The 23,903-nt window shown below is 42.2% G+C and overlaps 1 protein-coding gene across 2 annotated transcripts in view; it reads left to right on the forward strand.

Moving 5' to 3' along the window:
• The first annotated feature begins 11,396 nt into the window (after positions 1–11,396).
• ABL2 (ABL proto-oncogene 2, non-receptor tyrosine kinase) overlaps positions 11,397–23,903 on the forward strand; it is a 39,276-nt gene continuing 26,769 nt past the window's right edge. For both annotated transcript variants that reach the window (XM_030455058.1, XM_030455059.1), the window contains exon 1: positions 11,397–11,577. In XM_030455058.1, coding sequence (XP_030310918.1) covers positions 11,397–11,577 — 181 coding nt within the window. The remainder of the gene's footprint in view (positions 11,578–23,903) is intronic.

The raw sequence follows: 23,903 nt of genomic DNA on the forward strand, positions 1-23,903 counted from the left end.
CAACAAATGAGCTTCCCTTTTTTTGCATAATCAGATAAAAATGGTATGGATGCAAGACCGAGGCCAAAATTCAGTAAGGTAAGTGCTGCAGCTAAAAAAAATATAAAATTTAACAATCTATAGAGGTCTTCAGCCTCATCTGACTATGCATGATCAAAGTTTGGCAGGAAACCTAAAATCCAGCTGCAGCAAATATCACATTGTTGAGAATGCCTGAAGTGTTTATAAATCATAAAGATAGCTCTTTAAAAACTCAAGTTTTCACAGTTCCTGCTATCATCATACCAAGATTTTGTGTGTAATTATCCATGCTCCTTTTTACCTCATATGAGGTGGAGAGTTTTTAAAATACTTGGTGGAAGAGATTCAGATCAGGAAACTTCAGAGGAAAAACAGAAGCAGCAGAAATTAAACTGCAGTTCCAGTGAGCCATCCCTCACATAGTTGCTTCCCAAGCAGTGAAGTTGCTGGTTTTGCTGGCAGATGAAACAGTCAGAAGGAAGCATCCCTCTTGCAGCAGAGGGCAGTGGAATACTTACTCAAGCATTGAATTACTTTTTGCTACTGAACTGAAAACAAAATTAAAAAAAAAAAATCAATTAAGACCTCCTGCCAGCCAGCCTTGCTGCCTCCCTCTCCCAGCTCAGGAATTCAAGTGCTGAGCTTCTTGTCATGACCAAGCACGAGGTGCAACAGCCAACTTCACTGCTGTGATTCCACACTGAAAACTTGTGTTATTTTTTGAGCAGTGAACTTTTTTCTCCTTCCTCTACCATTGTGAAGGAACAGAAATAATAATCTTGCCAGCTGGGCCTGTGTAATGATTGGGGGTTAGATTGTTATAGGAGGTTATTTTTTCAGGATGTTTAAAAAGAACCTTCTGATCTGGCTAAACATCAAATAATGAAAAATATTGAATCTGTAAAGGCAGAACTACTGACTAACCCTGCTAAGCCAAACTGTGTTTCCTGAAGCTGTTCTTCACCCTCAGCAACATACCAGCTTTCTCTTTCTTATTAGAAACAATTTCACCTGGGTTGCAAGCACACTATAGATTGTCATCCTTCTCCTTCTGACACCAGCTCAAAACAATCAGATTTATTTTGCAGCACACTCTGCTGCTTATTAAAACTGCAGGAAAATACTGAACTGCCTCAATGAGAGGATCCCTGAAGCTGTTTTGGCAGGAACACAGGGCACCCATCCCTGGTAGAGTAACTTGAGAGAGTTTAGTTCCAGAACAAACAAATCAACTTGCTAGTATTGATTCTCCAGCATATAAGAGCTTTCTAAATACTTTTGTGGAAATGCAGCACTGAACCTGGCCAGCATCTCCTTCCCATTCCTAGAGTAGCAACTGTGCATGTTTCTCATGACTCCAGAGGTGGCCAGATGTGCTACACAGCTGGGACCCTTCCTTGGGAAGGTAAGACACAGCAGGTAGAAGAGTTTTTTACACATAATGACTGCCTAGTGCTCTTTAGCAGCAATCTCTTCCTCTCCATATTTTGTAAAAAGGTGCATCCTTTCTCTTTTTCCTAAATAAGTACAGAAAGCTTTGCTATTGCTCTTCCCAGAGACTCTAAGGTGTTTAGGTGGAAAAAACCAAGAATTTTCTACCATTTTGTTGTCTCCCACTTATTTCTTAGATTATAAATGTGCTGATTGCTGATGGACATTGAGGAGAATTAGTGCTTGGGGAATGAGCAGTCCATGATGATTCCCAAGACAGTTATTTGCAGGTCATCATACAGTCCTACTCATTTGGTACTTTGCAAAGTGCAATTTGTAGGGGCTAATAATTTTCTGTGTGCAGTAATCAACTTTATCACTTTTCTATGTGAGAGATTTCCATGGCTTTCTCCACTCCCCAGAGGTAGAAACAGAAGCATAATCTTAGGGCATCTAAGATCTTAGGGATCTTAGATCTTATATAAGATCTTGTATGTTTTTTTCTCTATTACAAGCTGTAATGTATATATATATATAAAGTAATTTTTGCCCTCAAAACTGCCATTATGAAGCTATGGGAAAGGTATTGGACTTGATAGATTTTGGGGAAAAAAGCACAGAGCTCTTACAGAGAAATGTCACAAAGTGGGCTTGCAAGGTGCATGGAGAACACCATGGAGAAGTCTGGGGGCACTGAAATGGCAGCCAGAATCACTGTCAGAAGTAGTTGACCTTTGTAGTGAAAGACCAAGAAAATGTGAGGACATGGGAAGAAAGAATCCTCATCAAACATCAGGACTTAATTGTCAAGGATAACAAACACCTTCATAAAGCCATTGAAGGCTGTCAAAACCAAAAGCAACCACATTTTCATCTTACAGTGTTGGACATTTCCTCTTTTCCAGCTTGTTTTAATTTCTGCAAAGATTGATGGCATCTACCAAAAGTAGTCCCAAGCAAGAGACAATTTCTAAATCTTCTCAGCCAGCTCTGTGGCTGTTTCCATGGCAGCGACACAGCACTTCCTGCTGCTCTCCCTTCTGCAAGAACCCTTCCCAAGCTTGATATAGATTGATAACACCATGCATTTGTAGCTTTCCTGCCAAAAACTTCCATCTTTTCTACTTAAGGCCATTCCCATCTGTTCTTTTGTGCTTCTCTCTGATTTTGGAAACACCCAAGCAGAGAGGGAATCCATCCATGTGTTCATAATGATTCAGGCCAAGGAGGGACTGCTGCTGGTTATACAAGTTGGGGGACTGGAGACAGCAGTGGTTTCCAACCTTCCTGTCTTGGAAACAAGTTTTGAGTGATGGTAAGGGAGAATGTTGCAGGGCTAGGAGCATAAAGAAAGCAGAAAGAAAGAAAATCCAAGTTTCTGTCTAGTCTCCCAAAAGAATCAGACTGAAACTTGGCACCTCTGGCCATAGCAACAAGTAGAGCAGTAAAGAATGTAGACTTATTACAATGCAGCACTTATTGAAGGAGATGACAAGCACAAAGGAGTGCTTCCAAATCCCTGAATTCAGATAGATTTATGTCACAGCTGAGTCTCCGGCAGCTCTCAACAGCATTTCATTGAAAGTGGAAAAAAAGGAGTCAAAATTAAAAAGCTGAAAGAGGAGTTTTAGCTATCAGCTGAGGACTAGCAGAAATGGAAGTTTATAATAGAACTACACTGGAAGGTGAAGCAATCTGCAGGGCTTTCTGCTGTTGATCTGCATTGGGCTGAGTTGATGTGGTTACAAAAACATCTTTGTGCTCAGCACTGCTCTGTTGTTGGCCTGATGCCTTAAGGGCTACATGCTTTGGAAATAGGGCTGAGGAGATGAGAACCTGAGCTTGTTTAAAGGATTTAAATCTGAAGATGGCAGACCCAGGAGAGGGGTTCTGAGTTCAGGCAAGTCATGCAAGAAAGGTCTTGTCTTCACTAGCAAGTTAGTATGAAATATAGAAAAAGTGTTCCTGATAGTTCAACCCTTTAAAAAAAATCCCTCCAGCAATAAGGAGCTGGAGAAACATGAATTGGGAAGCTAACCAGAGACATGGGTAAACCTCAAGTAAATTCACTCCATCCTTTACCCCTGCCATTTCTCTACAGTGGGGACCCACCTTGAGCACCCCCAGAACAAGCAGTGCTCACTTCCCACATTTTTTTCCACTTGTGCTCTCCTCACCAACTGCTTGCTCCTCACTTCCTATTCATGAGCTTCTTTACCCAGTTGCAAAAGGCTTCCACAGGGCCTACAACAACAATTACCCAACTTCAGCCCAGAAATCTTTTATTATTTTGAAAAAGCAGATAACAAGACCTCATTTTCCTGCTGATCAGGCATCAAGTTATGGGAGAATCACTGGCATGATGCTACTTCTGTTTATGATTTTAGGAGGCAGGATCCAGGCTGAAAGCTTTCTGGTAGCATTTCAAGTAAGCTGTCATGAGAAGAGAATCCAATGTGCAAAACCTCAGTGCTGGGGGGAAATCAGAGAGTTTCATCTACTCAGAAGAAAAGTGAAGAACTATAAATGCCAACTCAGTAACTCCCTAGGAATGAGCATGTGCCATGCTGAGACTGAATGCAAATCCCTGAGGCCAGATCTCTATTTCAGACTGCACAGTAAAACAGCTCCAGGGAACATACAAACAGAGGATGGTGATAATTTCACAGTTTCTGCCTCCCTGTGATGCAGAAAATAGAAGTGTTCTGAAGCTCTTTCCCAGGAACAAAGAAATAACATTTTCCAGAGCCATCAGAAGCAAAGGAAGATAGATGTGTTCTCTGCAAACTGGGAGAAAAGGAAACACAATAGCCCCCTGCCATGGCTGCTAAAGCAGTCTCTCAGCTGATCAGGAAATCTTTTGGACTGAAGGTACAGAAGTGGTCCCTTGGAGAAGAGATGTTGGGAAGGGATGTGAAGGTGGCTCAGGTAGACCTCAGAAGCATGCACAGTCCACAGTGACCTCACGATGCATCAGCATCTCCCCTAGCAGCAAAGATTATCCATGTGCCTCCTCTGCCTGCCCTTTATCACAAGCCACCCCTGGGAAAAACTTCCAAGACAGATGACTCAAGGTAATTTGGTAGTGTGACTGCATCCTAAGAAAGAGCAGACAAAAAGGGAAAGGCAGACAGCCAGGCGGTCTGGAGCACACTGAGGTCAAATTCCCCTTCCTGTCACTCCCTGGGATGGGAAAGCTGAGGATGACACAGAGAGGTAATGGACATATTCCTGTGTCTGCTGGAGGAGACAGACGAGGCACCAGGAGGACTTAAGCATACACTGGTGTGAGCACAACATTATAATCTCTGTCAGAAAGAAGATGCCCTGGTTTCATTCTTAAATGTCTCGACTTCTCTGCATAGTTCAGATTGCACAGCAAATGCCTCAGCTGTAGGAAATGTGCTGCTGGCTCTGGGGAGGCATTAGTTCAGGTTGGCTGCAGCTGGGAGTCTGCAGCAATGACTTCAGGCCTCATTGGGTACACACTTGACCAGTTTTCTGCACAAACATAAAGGAGAGAAAGGTTTTCCTGAGAAAACAAGGCTCATGCAGTTTTCCTCTGTGTGTGGGGAAGGCAGTGTCTCTGTGTCTGCCCCAGTTGTCTTTTACCTCCCTACCTTTTGAATCTGCTGGCCAAATTTATGCAAATCAGATGGAGAGACAGAGGTTCCAGAAATTCTCAGTTCCTATGAGTTTTGTGAAAAGTTCAGCCTAGACAGAGAACAGAACCTTAATTAATGCTCTGAATGAAGGGAACCTGCAATTGAACTCAACTTCTATCAGAATAAGAATTCAAGTTGGCAGTGATCACTGTAGACCATCTGGTCAAATCCCCCTCTCAAAGCACTCCTAGATTCTAAGTTAGATGCTGCTGCTCAGGGTTTTATTTTGAAAACATGAGGTGTCAGAGAATCCACTCTAAACCTCAGCTTCACAAAACAAATGCACCAAATGCAAGTCCTGCAACTCTGCTTAACAGGTAATTAATTTTCCCTTCTTTTGAAGAAGGTTTTGAAGTGGCAGCTGATGATAAAGCCTGCCACAATCCCTACAGCAGGCAGTCCATAGGACTCTCCTTATGGTAAATACATCTAACTAATTTATTTTGGCATTAAAAGTACAAAGGTTAGACTCAGAGACACAAGGCTTGGTGTATCTCATTGTTTGATTTACCAGAAGCCACAAGGGAAGGAGCTCTGCTCTGTATGACTGGGAACTACAGGCTACAAACCCAGCCTGCCAAGCTCATGAGAACAAGTCATTCATTAACAGAACACTTGCTGCTAGGCAAACACACACAGCTGGTATGGGAGAAGAATTTGGATGTGAAATGAGACAGTGTAGTTGGTTTTTTAAACATTTCCTACTTCAACAAGCTTACAGCCTAAGTAAAGAGCATTCAAAACACATTAAGAGCCTGATCAGAGGAATATTTGGGCTTTTGTCTTTTCTGAAGGGTTTGGTAATGAGAAGAGGGTTGAATTTGTAAGGAGAACAGAAATATTTGCATGTTTAATGGAAGGAACAAGTTTTAAATTTAAGTGAGATCTGTATATGCTGCTCTCTGGGGTACTGGTCTGTGCACATGCAGAAGTGTTTCCAGAAACATCTTAGAACCCCCTGATGCTTTCTCCTGCTTCAGTTGCACAATTACATTTTTCTTTAGAATAGTTTCACACTGCTGAGCACTTTTAAAGGAAATAACACTAAAGCCAGAAGCTGCAGAGCAGGGATATTTAATACTACATCTCTGTGTAAGGAAGAAACACAATGTCCTTTGAAATATACAGTAATCACTTGCAATTCTTGCATAACAAAATAAAAAAACCTACCAAGGAAGGATCTATCCAGACTTTGTAGAACGAAACAATAAGTTCCACCACACTTTGGCTTTTAAAAAGGGATTTCATTATTTATGACAGTTGCATAGAGCATGGCACCATTCATGGACAACACACATGGGCATTTCCCAAAGTGGTTCAGAGCAAGGCTGGATCCCTGCCACCCTATGTTTACAATGCAGAGCACCAATCCTGCAAGAAGTTGTACCCTCTGGCTTCCTTACAAGATAAAAGATTAAATTCAGAAGACTGTACAACTCAAAACAACACCAGGAATGCAATCACAGAGAAATTATTTATTGTAACAAGGGCAACACTGGAAGATACTGTTTTGAGTTTAATTTAAAAAGGGGCACAAAGGTGCAGGGAACCCACTGGCTGGTAAAATATTCTAAGCATGAGTGACAGGGTGAGGAGGCAAGAAGATAGAGGTCAAGGAAGTACTTGCCAAGTCTCAGTTCCATCTTATTTTAGCTGCATGTCTTAGAAAAACAAGACAAAGAAATTATTTCTTTCCTGCTAATGTAGCCTGTATTTTGTTTTGGCTACCATGGAGGTTATTCTAATTCAAATACAGTACAGTAGTCATCAGAAGACTCTAAAGTGGGGTGAGGTCAGTCTCTGAGGCACTGATGGAGGTACTGCAGGATAGTTTTGTGCTCTGAAGCATTTTCTATCCCTTACCTAAATGTCAGCTCTCAGGCTACAAACCTCTAAGGAGAGAAAACAGAAAACACAGGAAGAAAAGCTCTTACCTGCAAACTAGAGGACCCACTCACTGCCCAATGAGCCATTAGGAATCACAAAAACGAGGCTGCTCAGCATGACTTAAGGAAACCCTGGAATTCTGATGGCAAAACACTCCCACTGACCCACCTGCAGATGAATGCCTAAAAGCCTGAATGGTCACCAGGTACTTCATATTATCTCAGTGCTTTATCAGTGATCACACCGTGTCAGCTGAGTGCTAATTTGCAATTTGCATCAGGTGCAGAGACTTGTAATCACTTTTGTTTGGTAGAGACAACATTTTCCAGGGAAAGAGGCAAACAAGCAACATTCTTAATGCTCTTACTAGTACACCCTTCTGCAACCTTTTGATGCTTGTGAAAGGCAGTGCAGCTGCAGTACTTGAAGAAATTTCTCAGACAGTAAAACAACTGCTGAAGAAGTGCTATAATCTGCTTATTTGGTGTCTCCCCAACTCTGCTCTTACTCTGCTGGAGGGTGTGAAAAGGTTATGGGTTACACCATGAAAAGTATAGTTCATGCAGAGCCTCAGAGCAGTTGCTGTGTTGCTGTTTACAGTTAGTAGGGATGGCCACAGTTATGATCCATGAGGGTGCTGAGTCACACAGCAAACCCAAAATAAAAGGAGAATGAGCACTTGAGATGCTGTAATGAGCTGGCTATCTCTACACACTGACACACTCATCTTTCCCACCACACTAGTAGTCCCTTTTCTCTCACTGCACAGGGTCCTTTATTTGCTTGCTCTCCCAGTAGGCATCAATATTTGGGTTGGTAGCTGGCAGTGTCAGAAGAATAATTTGAATGAGGATAGTGCTGAAGCAGCAAAGAAGTAGCAAAAGGCTGTCTGCACTGACAAAAAGGAGTTGGATGGTGGGATGCAGCATTTAGGGGGTGTGGAGTTTTAATTTTGTCTAAGGGGGAAGAAAGAAAAGTTTATCAACAGGGGAAATTTCATCTCTCAAGTGTGGCACTTGAACCTTTCTGTGCTCTTGGGCAAAACCTGTTAGAAAACCATACCTCTCCAGAAAGCTTTTATGTCCATAGATCCCCAATGAACAGGCACATGTGTACTGCAAGATATCTTGGATGCACTGTAGGTAAATTCTAATTTAAATCATAGTAATAATTCAAAATAACTTCTTAAGACTACTCCAAAACACCACCTATTGTGCCATGAAAGATCTGTGCAGACAGTATGTTCCAGGAGCTGCTGATCAGAGATGAAATGGAGAATGCTTCTTCATGTTGCCATGAGAAATGTGCTTCTTTGAGATGGCTCAGTGCTTTTAAGCTTCCAAAGTTTATTGCAGAGTCCCTAACCTTGTGTCATGAAGCTTTTATCAGATTTAAAAATCTTTATATATATATATATATATTTTTTTTTTTTTTTAATGTCTCTCCCCTCCTTTTGGGCTAAGAGATGGCTGTCCCTTCACACAGGTGAAGTGCAGGGTGTTCCAGAGATGCTGTGCAGCAATGCCCTGAGCCATCTAGTGGACATTACACATTTCAGACATCCAAGGGGAGTTACAGCTCCCCTCAGCTCCACAGCATGTCCTGGTACTGTAATAAAAGCATAAAAATCCTGACATGTTGTGTACATGTATCACTTTTAAGAATTCTCAAAAGGACTCATTAAGGCTTATGTTGTTCTAGGCACTTAACAAATACCTAACACCATCCCTGTCCTAATACCAGCCAAATATTTAACACAAATCTGCTTCTCTGTATAGCTTTGAGAGAAGGATGTATATGAGCTGGAAGAAGAGCTAAGATTACTCCTAGGATTCATTTACAAGCCACTGACAGTGTACTACGAGTTGATTTTTTTTCCCTAAGTTACAAACAGAAATTGCCAGGTTGACCCAACACTTAAGCTCAGGAGTCTCCAGTTTGTCCACAGGCTTCTTTAGGCACAGAATCCAAAATTCAGGCAAGATAAGAGCAGCACACTCATGACATGCAATGCTGGGCACATCAGACTGCTTCAACTCCAAATACTTGGTTGTGTGATTCTTGGAGCATGCTGTCAGTGCTTAGAAGAAGCTTCAAAAAATGGATATACTATATAGTGAATATTTAAAGTCTGTTTAGAAGCATTGCCAGAAATATCACAATTCTTATCAGGTAAATTACTCTGACCTCAATGCTGCCCTTTTTTACTTGGTCTTTTTTATCCCTAACAGCTCATGAGATGGCAGATTGACTTGAAGCCCAAAATTGCCAAGAGGACAGGAACTGCTGCTGATGCCCCATTAATGCACAGTGCCAGGCCTCTTCAAAAGAAATCAACCTTCTGAAAAACAGCCTCTTCCTGATACTACATGAGACTGATCACATCACAGCTGATAACAGCAGGTACAGGTTTTTACCTCTTCAAGGCACTGCACAATCTTTGCATGGTTAATGAGTGTGACACTTTGTGAGGTGAACACTTATTAGGCCCTGCTTTAACAATAAGAACAGAGTGGCTCAGTGTCACTGGTGACTTAGCAGTACAGTTGTTCTGTTTGGGGAGTTTCTTGTTTATATCCCCATCACCTCTAGAGTTCCTGCTCACCAAGCAGAGCTCAGCATCCTGTTTGTATGAAACCATGTAAGCAATGTTGTTGAGAGGACCAAGTGGGGTGCAGCTTGTTCAGCACACAGCCTGGGTCACAGGTTTCCAAGCTTTAAGAGTTCCACATGACTTTTAAATACAGTAGCAAATGGCAACTATGCCACAGCTCTCTTTCCCATGCAAAAGGACTTTTTAAGAAAGCTCCTGCCTTACTCCTTCCCCAGTTAAAATGTTTGTGTGTCAGACAAGTTCCATGCAGCTGGATGTTAATGTAATTTACAGCACAGGCTGCTGGTATGAGAGATTTCAGGAGATCTGAGGATGAACAGTGTTTAAACCCAGTTCTCCTTACTGCACTTATGTGTAATAGTCTCTTGACACTGGCATCTTCTTTTAAAGCTCTAATGGCCTTCCTCTGGGTAGTTTTTTAGCATCAGTGAATAGAAGGCATTAGGAAAGAAAAACAATATTTCTGTTGGTTTTTAAAGAGTGGTTCTGTCCTACATGACAACTACAAATGGCACAAGGGAGTCCCATGTTTGTTGTCTCTCCACAGTCTCCAGAGAACATTTTGTTTTGTTTTTTCACAAAGCAAACCATTTATAAATGCCAAACTCTGCAAATTTTAGCTGCAATTAGACCAGGAACTATCTCCACTGTGGATTTTACCCCCATGGGCCACTTCTGCCCAAGAATGCCAACCCTGCAGATCCATCCACTGCTCATAAACACACAACCATGCCTTGCAGAAGGCCCTGGACACGGCAATGCTACACCCAGGTGTTCCCAGCACTATGTTAAGACCTGTTTTATTGTGTGTTATGTATTGTCAGCAAGTCTGTCTAATTCCTGACCTCTCCCAATGTTCTTAGTCCATTAATTTTGGGAGTTAAGGCATTTCCTCACTCCCACACAGCATCCAAGGACACACCAGCTCAGTGGGATGAGCCACCCTTGTTTTAGGCATAATTATTATTGCAGCAGGGTGCATGTGACAGCACGGATAGCATTTTGGCAGCACCTCATGACCTTGGAAAGACAGAAAATTTCCTTTTTCTAAGCGTTCCTTGCAAGCAAGATGATTCCATAAGCTGAGAGGGCTTCTCCTCACCTCCCAGCTCCATGGCAGCCACACAGAGGTTGCTCCAGCCCCAGTTTGCTGTGACTCCACGGAAGCTAGCAGGCCACGAGAGTCACCAAGCCGATCTGTCACTGTCACAGCAGTTTCTAAGCGATGCCATGAGGGCACCGGAGACACCGTGGCTCTCCCGCCAGGAAGCCACATTGCCAAAGCGGTGCTTAAACAGTCACTTAGAGATGAAACAACACACTTCACAGCGCCTAGGCCCTCTCAACTGCAACATACAGTTGGATCGCTCACGCCTGACCTCAAATCGAGCCTCAAATCGCCTCCCTCGAAGGGAGGGACCCTCGGAACCCGAGTCACCCCGGTCCCGGCTCCTCACTCCCCGCCGCCCGCCTCAGCGCTCCGGGGCGGGGCGGGCGGGCGGCCTCCTCCGGCGGACCGGAGGTGGCTGAGGGAGTCGCTCTGTCCCCTCTCTCCTGACGCTCTGTGGTTTAAGATGGCGGCGGGGGCTGAGGGGGCGAGGCCGTGAGTCCCAGGCCGGAGCGCCGCGGGGGCCGGCGAGGCGAACCGGGCCAGGCCGAGCCGAGCCGGACCGGACCGGGCCAGGAGAAGAAGCGAAGGGAGGCTGCCTGCCGGGCCCGGGAGCGGCGGCGGTGGTGGCGGCGGCATGTGAACGTGGGCCACAGGCGGGAGCGCGGCGATGGGGCAGCAGGTGGGCCGCGTCGGGGAGGCGGGCGCCGGGCTCCAGCAGCAGCCGCCGCCTCAGCAGCAGCAGCAGCCGCGGGGACTGCGGGGGAGCAGCGCGGCCAGGCCGGCGGGCCGGCGGAGGGAGGCTACCGGGCGCTCCGCCGAGGGAGGCTTCAATATCTTCACCCAACACGGTGAGGGGGAGGAAGGGGCCGGGGGGGGGGATGCGGTCGCCCGGGGATCGGGGGGATCAGGACAAGGGACAAGATCGCCCTTCCCTTCCTCTGGTGTTGGTGGGGGTGTAACTGAGGAAGGGGAGAGGTGGTTGCTGGAGGTGCCGGGGTGAGGAGAGGGGCCTGTGGGAGCGGGACAGCCCCTGGTGCTGCTTCCACGTCCCGGGGGATGTCGGACTCGGCCCAGATTCTGGCAGCGAGATCGGGGCCGTGAAAACTTCTTGCGGGGCGCTGGACGGAGCCTTCCCCCGCCCTTCCACGGCTGGAGGGAGGGGGCACCGCCGGCGAGCCCAACTATCAGTGCTCGGTAGCTGTCACTGCAGCTGGTTCTAGCTCTGGTTGTGTTTATAAAGGTAAACGTTCCTATGCTTTGTCTTGCTGTTTACCGAGGTGCTTGTAGCTTGCCCGTCTAGATCTATAAATCATTGTTGCTACATTGCTCTTGACAGAGCAAGTAATTTTATTTTAAGCGGGGCATTCTAGCTGTCATCTGAGTCCCAGCTGAAGTTTTTGCCTGTTCACTTCTGTTCCTACTGCTGTAAGCTGATACAGGAAATGTTTGATGTATTGATTACTTTCTCAAAGTACAATCAGAAAGGCAACACCTTAACATAACGCACAGGTTTGGGAAGCTGAAAGTCTGTCTGCCTTGACAGGAGTGTTGAGAATAGGTGTGTGGATGCATCTCTGAATCCTGAAGAACAGAATGTGCTATGGAGAGCTTGGATTGTTTGGCATGAGGTGGAGAGAGATGCCAATATTTATAGAGCAAGGCTGCTTCTGACAATACATATTTTCTTTTGCTTAATAGAATGAGCATAGGCAAAAAGATTAAGGAACATTCAACCAGCACTCTAAATGTAAATATCATCTGCTGTTACTGCTAACACGTAAGGATCTATCAAAACAAGAGCACAGCACTAAATCTGATTCTTGAAATCTCAGTGTTATCACAGCTTTTGAGTTCAGGGAGCAGTATCCACTTTAAAACCAAAACAGAACTCCCTGCTAGCTAAAGCTCCTGACCCACTGTTGGCAAAAAAAAAAAAAAAATAAAAAAAAATTATAAAATAGACTAATACTGCAAATTCAAAATGTTAGGAGTAGATCTTGAAAGTTATGCACTGACACCACTTCTGCTCAATACCCTGAAGTCTTGGCCTTTAGCAGCAGAGGAAAATTGCTGTGTGTAGACTAAGTGTGACTTAGTGATGATGTTAAGTCACACGAGTGTCAGAGCAGGCTCATGACAAACTGTCTGTGTTTCTGTGTTTCCATGTTTTGGTACCAAGATGACGATTTGGCTCTAGCTCTCACAAAGCAAGGACAGAAAGGGTGTTTGTGTGAAGCAGGGCACACCATGTGAGGACGTGTAGTTACTTCAGAATAACACAGCTGAGATGACTTAAGTGCATCTTTGCCTTTATTGCTGATGCTTTAGTAGTAATTTTGCACAGCATCCTGAACAAACACCCTCTGGCTCCTCCCTCAGCCCTGCTAATTTTTGAAGGTGTTGTCTGCTTGATGGAAAGAACAGGGAAATCCATATTGTGGTACCCTGCTGTTGTGTCATGAGAAGACACCTAGACTTCTGGGGGTTGTAGGTCACTCTGTTACTGAATTCAGCAAGCACTGCTGTATAGTTGAGCAGGAAAGTCCTAAGCATTCTGATACACTGATGTGATTTGTTAGCTGTGGAGCAGAGTTCTCCAAGATGCAAAAGAGAGTAATGGATTTTGCAGCCTTTTCCAATTAACCCTTCAAAGTGTCCCCTTGCCAGCATTCCTGGCATGTGATCTGTGACTTAGAAGAGCAAGCAATGGATCATGGAGCATGTTGATGTGCTAGGTATCAACATTTCTAGGAATGTGCTAGAAAGGAAGAGTGCAAACAGGAGGGTTATTCCCCACACTGGTGTTCCCATGTACGCTGTGTCAGAATTCACTAATACTACAGGGACAGCAACTCAAGAGGGAGAAGCTGTAGCCAACACAAGTTACTACCAAATTCTTACAGGTCAGTGTAAGCAGCAAAGATAAGAAGTGCTTGGTGCCATTACAGGATAAGCTTGCTTTCCTTTTTAGAGAAGGGGAGAGAACAGGAAGCAGCTTATCTCCTTATCCTTCCAGTAGTTTGTTTGAGGGAAGGGGTACAACTGATGACAGCCAACAGCATGGGCTCTGCTCAGCTCCTCTTTTGACCTTTGAACAGGGACATGCTCCAATTTTCTTTTTGAAGAGTAGTGATAACTGCCTGCTCTACCAAGATATTCTTTGGAACAGTGTTAGCTTGCTTTTCATCTCTGAAGAGACTTGCTGAGTGTTGTAGAAAACATAGTGCAGGAAAATCAGATTATTTAAATCCTGGAATGGAAAGCCTTTGCAGTACCTGTTTGCAATACTGCTACAGTTGCCTTGGGGTAGCAGAAGGCTCTGCCACACTTGAGCTTTTGATCCAGTAGGCACAGGACATTTGTTCCCTGTTTTGTTTTCTAGAGGAGGAATTTAGCAACCTTTTGCTGTGTGCACCAAGGTCAGGCAAGAGAAGCCTATACTTTAAAAAATAAATTATCATTAAAACTTCCCTAAAGCAGATAGAGTGCTATATCACATGGTAAAAGCATTCTAAAATAGGAAGATAATAATACATAGTGTGATGAAATAGTCTTATATTATTATTATAAAATATATTATTATAAAATAACACCATCCCTTTGAAATTCAGTGAAACTGAAAGACTGGATGCAGAAAAATGTAAAGAATGAGAGAAAATAGGGTCAGTTTAACAACTGCACTTTGTGGGCAATCTAAAACATTCTTTTTTTTTTTTTCATCCCAGTGAAATGCAGGAAGCTTGGGCCAGAGGTACTTGCCTGCAGACTTTCCTCTAAGTAAATGCCCTGTGCAGATGGAATATAATCACTGTGTTCAGTGCCTGACTTTTTGCACTGTACATCAGAAATCTTGTGGGACCATAAAATATAAATAACTTATTTGGGGAGTAACAGATAGTTCAGCTAAGTGCCTACAGAAACATCTGCAGAACATGGAATCATAGGTGTGTTCTCTATTGCATCATTCCCTGTGATAGCTAAATTATTCCTGCAGATTCAGCTGCATCCAGTACTCATTTTTATACCTCTGTCTTAAGTTGGTATTTTTGCATATTGTGTATTTCACAAATGAGAGAACTCTCCTAACTCAGTGGAAGGGACTCCTGACCTGTTAGAATTCCTGACACATACATTTTTCTTATGTACTTTTGGTATAAGGGAACAGAAACTAAAGAAGGGAAGACTGAGATGAAGTTACTTCAAAAAGATGTTAGAATGAACTCAAAAATCAGATTTCCAAGCCCAGACAGATCTCTGATTCCCCAGTTTTCCACATGCAGCAGATGGTGTGGTACAGGTTGTTCTAGCAATATTTCACAACTTGCTATTGCTTGCAAGTGCAGGGCTTTGCAGAAAAAAAAACCAAAACCAGGCAGATTTTTTTTTAAAATAGGGACATGACCAAGTGGAAAGTGAATGTGTAAGCTACTGGACACCAAAACAAATTGTCAGAAGTGGCTTAAATCATCTTTTTTTTAATTTAGCAGGATAGACAGCTCACATAATTAGAGTTGGAAGGTAGCTGGACTATTTCCTAGAGATGCTGTAGCTGGCTTTAGGAACACTTTATGGCTGGTACTAATTACAGATTCTGGGACAGTAGGCTTGAAATCATGTTTTCACTCCTGTTTAGGAGAAGTGACCTGTTCTGTGACCCACTGACTTCAGTGTATGTCATGTTTATTTGTTCTCAAAGCAGGTCAGTCCTTGCTGAAGTAAAATCATTCTTCTTAAATCTTTGTTTTGTAAGTAAAGCTAAATGAGTGTGTGATTTATTCTAGCCCGTTTCTCTTAGTTGTCAGAATTTAATGTTTCCAGTATGCTCATTATCCTTAGGCTGTCTTTTAAATACCACTGACAGTTGCCTAGAGCAACATTCATAAGAAACAGGGCTAAAATCCACCTTACACAAAACAAGAAACAGCAGTTTCTATATGTAAATATAGTGCAGTACAGATGCACGTGAAAGTTATTAAATGGAAGATGGGTTTGTTCAGTGCCTCCCAAGTTCATTTTCACCTGGTTGTATTTCAGAAGTCCAAGGATGGGTGACCTCAGACTAAAGCCTCACCTACAGCTGTTTCTGAACCTGACAGCCTAAGTTACAGCAATAGTTTCTTCAGCAGCATGCAGTTATGGATCACCCAAAGCTGGGCAGCAGTAGTGCACATTTCACCTGGCTTTGCAGGTCAAAGTAGGAATACAGGATCCTTAACAGAGAACTAACTGGTAAAGAAATATTTTTTATAGTTGTTTGGGCCACCAGCAGCCTCTCTCCCTCTGAACACAGAAAGCTTGTGCTGAGCAGGGCAACACAGTTGACTTGCTGGGTCTGAACTAATGGTTCCCTCACTGTTAGTGCATCATCCCTGACATTTCTCTGGTTTTGTGGTTAGGAAAGACTTTATTTTAAAGGCTGATCTTGGTATTATCCATAGAGATGATTCTCTCTAGAATAAGTGACTCTTACAAAACCATTGAGGCTTCCTGTTGGTAACACTGAAAAACCACAACAACAAAGCTTTGTTATGTTACCCGTATCTGCTTAGGAAGTTTTGGGTTCTTTGTGGTCTGTCTATAAAGATATGAGCATCTCTCAGTATGATTGCTTATCTGCAACTGTCTATAAATGAACATTATAATAGGTGACTGTTAGTATCAGCTACATCAGCACAGGAATTTAAAAAAACAGTCAAAAAATAACATGCCTGTTTTGAAGAGGAGACAAAGATGCACAGAAACCTCTTGCTAAGAATTGAATCAGTTTAATTTCAATCTTCTTATAGGCCATTTAAATGTATTTCTTTAAATACTGAACTTTTTCAAGAATTTCCTTTCCTCTTCTCATGTCACTCCCACCCAAACATTGTCCTTAGGATTCTAATCTTACTATGATACTCCCATTAAAAATAATTACATGTGTTAAGAAACTTAGAGCTTCACTTACATTTATTTTAAAGTATTCTATGACAGTAGTGGTTTGAGAGTTGGTACTGCAATTACTTAAGAAAAACTTTTCCATGGAGGAAACCTCATTTTCTGTTGGACAGTTCTGCATCCACTCATCCTTTTAATTTGATAATGTTATTGGCTTGGATTTTGATCTTTCTGGTGATTGTTTTGTTGTTACTTATACTAAAGTGAAACTGAAGCAGCAGCTTCTTGTTCTAAGCTATATGTATGTCCATCACCTGCTGCTGTTTGGGTCAAATTAGGGATCAAACTAGAGGTCAGCAGGATGAGAACATTTTGGATTTGTGGCCTTATGCAGCTCCCAATCTATTTCTCCTTCCTTTTTCCTATAATAATCCCCAAAACAAAGCATCAAGTGTGTCTCTATTGCTCCTGTTTGTCAACATCTCAACTGGGATATGTAAGCTAAAGACAATACTGCAGAGGAAAGAACAGGAATGAACAGAAGGGAAAATGAGGAAAAGGTAAAAGAGAATCTTGCAGCTCCTCTCTAATAGTGAATTTAAGTATATTGGAGTTTCTGTTTCAAATGTTCAACCCCAGAGATAATGCTTTTAAAGTACAATCTTGGGTATAATGATGCATGTTGAATGAGACTGTTGTGCCTCCTGAGCTGATCTATGGTCAGGTGTAAATGGATTTCTGACTGAGGTCCCTGTAATGGGCACCATTCTGGGTTGGGGGTTTCCCCACATAGCTGACAACTGAAATCAGGCACAAAAATGAGTTCTAAGCTCCTGGAGCACAACCAAATGTTAATTTACAGGACTGTTGGTTTTGGAAAGCAAAAAAAACATTAACAAAATATCCTCCTCCTGTTCTGTTCTTCCCAGGGGTGGATTAAAGTACAATGGAATAGTGCACATATATATATACACACATATATACTCTTTGGAGTTCACAGGTGGGATTTACAGTGGGTTGGGATAAGATCCCAAGTCACTTTTGTTGCAGGTCAAGTGCAACAAAAGTTGCTGAGCACCGTGGCTAATTTTGAAATAGATGTCAAAACCTGTCTAAAAAACCTGAAACAGGTGTCAAACATTTCTGGGTGAAAGAAATGATATTAATATTGGCTATTTTAGTGGTAGTATGTAGCATAGGTCATGAAATGTTGCAGTTTTTCAGAATCTGTGTTCAATTAGACCCATAATTTTTGAAAGAGTTGACTGTAGAATACTGTAGACACATCAGAACATACAGAAATGGCAAAGTGAAGAAACTTCCTCATTAGGAGCTTGTTTAAATATTATCCAAGTAGATCAGTATCAGTGCTGCCTACATTTACACTAAACATGAGGGGTCCAAAAGGTGTTTATAGACCATGAACTTGTTTTCTTGACAAAAACTGAAAACATTATCACTTTTTAGCCCCTGAATTGTGAAGGTAACCCTGCCAACCAAACTGGACTGGAAATTAATATAACCAGGCATTTCTTAGCTTGCAGGGTCAGCTCAGTTTACCAAGATTCTTTCAAAGCCTTTGCTGCTCAGGGTTCATTTTGCTCACCAGCTGTGTCATGGGGTTAACAAGACTGTTCAGTTTTACTGCTGCTATTCAGAAACTTGTGGGAGGCTGTGCAACTGATGAGAATATAAATTTAGTGTTGCTGCTTAGAAAAGCCAAGAGCAGAAGCAGAGACAAAATACAGCTATGCTAGAACCTCTGTAATTTACTTGGTAGAAGAAAAATAGAAAAAATAATCAGCTTAGCATTGAAAGAATATAAAAAGAAATAATTTCAGTTATTTCTGGTCCAGTGATCTAGTATGTCAGAACTTGCCAGTTAATGAAATTATGCTGACTGTTTAGCAATAAAAGAAGTCTGTTTATGCAAATTTAAAAAAAAATTGATACAAATTACATCATCTGGGAAGAGGGAAATGGACTCTTGGAGATCTGAATAACCTTGAAGATCTCTTGAAATATTTAGTGGCATAGCTTTCTTCCTCCATTAAGTCACTGGCTGCAGCAGAACTCAAGCTTAAGAGGTCTGAGTTACATTGCAGAAGCATGGAATTACTGCTTGTGTTTAATGCTTTTTTTTTTTCTTATAATGTGGATTTTAACTGTAAAGCTTCCCTTCTGTACAAGTGAAAGAACTGATTTGCATTTCCTTTTCTCCTATAAATTTTTTTTTCATCTTGTCATCTATGAAAAAATCCAGTCTAGGAGTTGGCAGCTCTCAGGCTCAGATTTAAGGTACTAAATTTAAAATATCAAGTTCTTCAAACTTGAACTTGAAATTGGTGAATGTCCTGTATCTGCTCTTTATATAGTGTTGAGTCTTGGTGAAATTACTCTTAGAGTGGCACCTTGCCCAAACAGAAAGGCATTGGTATAGGCAAGACCTTAAACAGGTGCTCTGAAAGTTGTTTCTTTGATCACTTTGTGTTGGTATCACTCAGTTCTGGTTTGTTTTCAAACCCACTTTCATCCTGACAGGATTGGCATCAAGTGAGACATGAGCTTTGACAAGTTTATTCTATCCCCTCCCCTATGGTCATCATAGAAGGTCCTATTGTCAGAAAAGCCAAATCCTTACTGTTAGCACCAACTGCTAGCCAGAAGTTGCTACACATTATTTGTTTATATCTCACAGCCCCTTTTCCTCTAACTGGCAAGATAAAGGAGAAGAGAACATGAGCTCCTTTTCCTCTAACTGGCAAGATGAAGGAGAAGATAACATAAGCCCCAAAGTTCTTAACTTGCACACCCAGTGCTCTATATCGTGCCTTGATTTTGCCCAGCCTTATGTTTTCTGTGTTATTTATGCCTTCATGGGAAAGCAACAAGAGTTAGCAGTCAGTATTCTTCCCAAGTTGTGGCAGCCTTTCACTGACATGGATTTTTGCCCCTGGAAGGAAGCAAACTTCTCATGGTTCTTCACCTGGTCAGCAGGTGGGTGCCTCAGAGCCCTTTAAGAGTCACCCACTACGAGCACACGTTGTTTCTTCTTCTGGTGGTGCAGTGTCCTTGTGGACATTGCTTGGGGGTGCCTACAATTAGTGCCTCATCTCTATTAGTTGTTATACCAGATCCTTGGCCTTCATCTATATCCTTGTTTGCCTGTCCTTCAATTCCCAGAGCTCCATACCTGTTGTACAAGGGCACTTGGGAAGGTGAGGGGAGCTGGGGGTTGAGCCCATTGCTTATGGAGAACATAATTTTCCAGCTTGCCACGAGAGGGTGCTGCAATGCTTTGACTTAATTTCTCTTTTTTTAAAAGGTTTTTTTTTCTCTTTTTTTAAAAGGTTTTTCTGTTAGTAATGCAAATTAGAGGGTTTTTTCTGATCTTATGGTGTTACTCTGAAATGCTTTAAGTAACCATTGGATGATGAAAACAGGTGAGAAAGATGTTAGCTGTCAAATTTTAGGCATGTTCATTGATGTTTATTATATAGAATCATAGAATCATAGAATCATAGAATAGGCTGGGTTGGAAGGGACCTCAGAGATCATCGAGTCCAACCCTTGATCAGCTACCGCCACAGTCACTAGACCATGGCACTGAGTGTTTTGCTTATGTTTGTTTATATGTTTGTTTTGCTTATGCCTTTGGCAGATGGACTTCTTCCAGTTGTTGGAAGTTGTTTTGTTTCTGTTGGGCTTTATCCTAGAAAACTTCATCTGCTGGTAAAGAGAGCTTTTGCAGCTTGTTTATGTGTGAGTATGCAAATAGCCTTCCATGCATGAAAAGACATTAAATCTGATACTTCTGCTCAGTAGTCTGAGTCAAGTCAAATTAAGTCTCATTTCTTCTGTGCACTTCTCATCTGTAAAATGGCATCATCTGCCTGGCTTTATGGAGATGTTTAGACTTAACTGTTGCATAAACAAACATGGAAAAAGCTGTCTGCAGGCTAAGTGTTCAGCCACACTCTTGTCTCATCCTGTAGGCTGTTACAGAAACGTGTTTATTGTGGTTCTAGACTGGGTTTCTAAACACTTGAGGCATGGCAGTAGCTCTGCAAGATGAGTGCCTGTGTTAATTGTCTGACTTGCCTTGGAATGGAGGCTCAGAGCACTGTGCTTTGCTGAATGTTATCTATCAAACATCCATGAATAGACTCAATCTGTTAAAAATAGAGAACTTCAGCGCACTGTCTTTGGTTGTTTACCAGTAGAGCAATACCAGGGAAAGAGTGAATAGCAGTTAACATCCATGCAGTTGGGTCTTTGGCTGGGACACAGGGTCTGAGAGGCCCTAAAACCTGATGTTTAGGATTTAAGTGTTTGTCATTACAAGACAATAAAAATCACCTGACACTGCTGTGGTGTTCATCACTGAGTGCTCATCTGTGAGGTAGTTATGCTAAATTGAGATGCATTTGTGTTTTATAAAAACCCTTTGGTCATTCCCTTTAGTACAAGTCAGTAAAAGGCCACACTGAAAGAAACACATTAATCAGTCCTTAAAGCAGGCTACTAGAAAGGAGATATGCAACTGTTTAAATACAACCAAGACAGACTTCCTGGCTTGCATATAAAAGCAATTGCCTGACTTCTGATATGCCATAGCTGTCCTTTTTTTCTCCCCTGCATTTTGCCAGTTTGTTATGAGACTTTCAGACCTTGGCATCTGGCTTTGTTAGATCTATTCTTTGCTCTCACAGGAAGATGAAAACCCTTTATCACACTGTTACCTCATGTGCTCCATCCCCTAAGCCTACAGAGAGTTGGCTTGTAATTGTTTAAATCATAAAAACTATTATAGAAGCAGCATCTTGTTAATAGAGAAGAAGGCTTTAGTATATAGAATAAACTTCTCTGCTTACAGCAGAGCTTCAGATCAGCAAATCTGAAGGCAGCCCTTCCTGGAATTGCTCTTGTGCTTTTAGAAATTAAATAATGGTCCTGTATGTAGAGAACAAGTGTCATTCCATGGTGAACACTGTGTGAAGTAGTCTGAGGCCTGAAGGGAAACAGAATAGAATGGCCAGAATTGGTGATGATGACAAACTAGGAAGAACTATTTCCTTTCCTCTGAGCATTTAGGATTCTTACTCAGCTGCCTGTATCTTTATTTGGAGCCACATCTGTAAATCTATAATTTTCCAATCTGGAAAATTATAGGTGATGCACAGTCTGATTCCCTGTGCTCTGGAGTTAACAGTTTGTTCCCAAATTCCTTGCCACTGCTGAGAGACAAGAGCTGTTTACTTCCAATAGTGTTACTCATTAGAGCTAAACTGTAAGAATTTTGTAAGAAAAACTCTAAATCTTGCCCTTTAGAAAGCACGGCTGATTCATACCACTTGAGTCCTGCTCTGCCATAACTTCCAGTCTGATGTCTAGCAAATAACTTTGTTTCTTTGCTTTAGACCTTCCTCTTCAGAGTACAGATTTTACCCTGCTCTGTACCACTGTCAAGAGAATAAAATATCAAAACAGTGAGGCACTCCATACATCAAGTGCTACAAAAATACACTATGTAGTATCAAGTCATCATATCAGCATGCCCTGGCTGAGAATGTTCTCTAGGCTGTGAATTTCATGCCTGTGAGAAAAAGCATTTACTGTGGTTAGCACTAGTGAGGGTAGTCACCAAACCAGGTATGGCCTCAGCAGAAGCCATCTAATACATAATCATTCTTTTTCCTCCTTAAATCAAAGTGTTCCAGCTGAAATTGTGGATCTTACTGATTAGTATTACACACCTGTGCACACATGGTGATATAGATGGTCACCAATGAGAGGATTTGGAAATAAACCTTACTAGTATTCATATCTTCATTGAAAAAATGTTGTCTTGTCACAAGTCTGGAGAATTATTATGTAGATTCAGAAAAACCTCACAGTTTTGGATGAGATACTCATGCTGCTGTTTCCTGACTGCCTCTTGTGTGAAAGATCAGGCACATGGCTGGGTGACAGTGTATGTCAGCACTCAGACAAATTTAAATCTGAAAAAAGATGACTGCACATCTCAGGCTTGGTTTCTGAGGAGAAATGCTGAGTCCTTTCAGCACTGTACCTCCCAAGACAGCTGCACAAGTAGCATTTGTGTCTGCTAGAGTCTGTTCTCCACAATGATCCCCACCCTGAACCTCCAGACAAAACCAGGAGATGAATCTCAACAGCTGCAGAAAGCTCAGTTTATGAATCTTAATTAGAGTAAGGAGTTACTTGAAGTGTTTCTTTTCAGAAGTCTGTAATGATGGTTGATAGGGCTGTGTATCTCCATTCAACCTGTCAAGACAATGCTAACCTCTTTGAGGGTCTGGTGGTCTGAGCCTATATGAATGCAATGTCCCTTTAAACATAAACAATGCTTGAATAGATTGTAGTGTTCTTCTATGCTCTACCAGTTCTCAGTTCTCCTTCCTCTTTTCCCCTACCCAGGTTGTGCCTATTTTTTCAGATGCTGATTTTTCCAGTTATATTTTTTATTTTGAGTGCAGGCTCCCACCCTTCCATGATCTCCTGCTGTCATAACAATGGCAAAGTGCCCAATAAAACGGGTTTGAGACCTCCACACCCAGACCTGAATATTTTTCCTTCCAGTTTAAAGGAATGACCTGCATTTTGTCTATTTGTTTTAGACTACAGGAGCCACCTTCACGTACAAAGAACAAAGCCAAGACTGTCAGTTTCTCTGTAATTATAATGTACCTGTTATTATGTAGGAAGACCTGCCCTTTCTTTGCAAGTATTAGTATTAGATTCCATACATTTTAATTGAATGAGTAATTGAGTTTCAATCCTGCTGCCAGAATGTGTCTGTTGTGTCTAATGTAATTTCCCTGTAATGGGGCCAGCAGTAGCAGTACCAGTAGTATAAAGTCCATTATAAATAATCCATCTACAAGATTCACCAGGAATTTATGGTCCAGATACTTAGATTATTTTTTTTCCTGTGGTGAAGAGGGTTATACATTCATCTAGGAAATAACCTAATATTGAAGTAAGCTTTTACAGACTAGAGCCTGTTTGTCAAAAACTTGTCAGAAGAGTCACCCCCACCTCCATGCTCCTTCTTTACCAGTACTGGTTCTCATCTATCCCTGTGGTGAGCCAGTCCAATGGAAAACTCTAAAGTCACACTTTGGTTTCCTGACCCAGCTCCCTGCACATCAGCTGGATATGGGTGTGAGGATGGGGGAAGCAGTAAAGGAGGCAGCTGGGAGCAGGGGAAACAACCACCCATATTGCAGCAGGTGCCTGCTGGGCTCACTTAGCCACATGGTCAGTCCACACC

Source organism: Calypte anna, chromosome 8 (assembly GCF_003957555.1).
Source record: "Calypte anna isolate BGI_N300 chromosome 8, bCalAnn1_v1.p, whole genome shotgun sequence".
Taxonomy (NCBI): domain Eukaryota; kingdom Metazoa; phylum Chordata; class Aves; order Apodiformes; family Trochilidae; genus Calypte; species Calypte anna.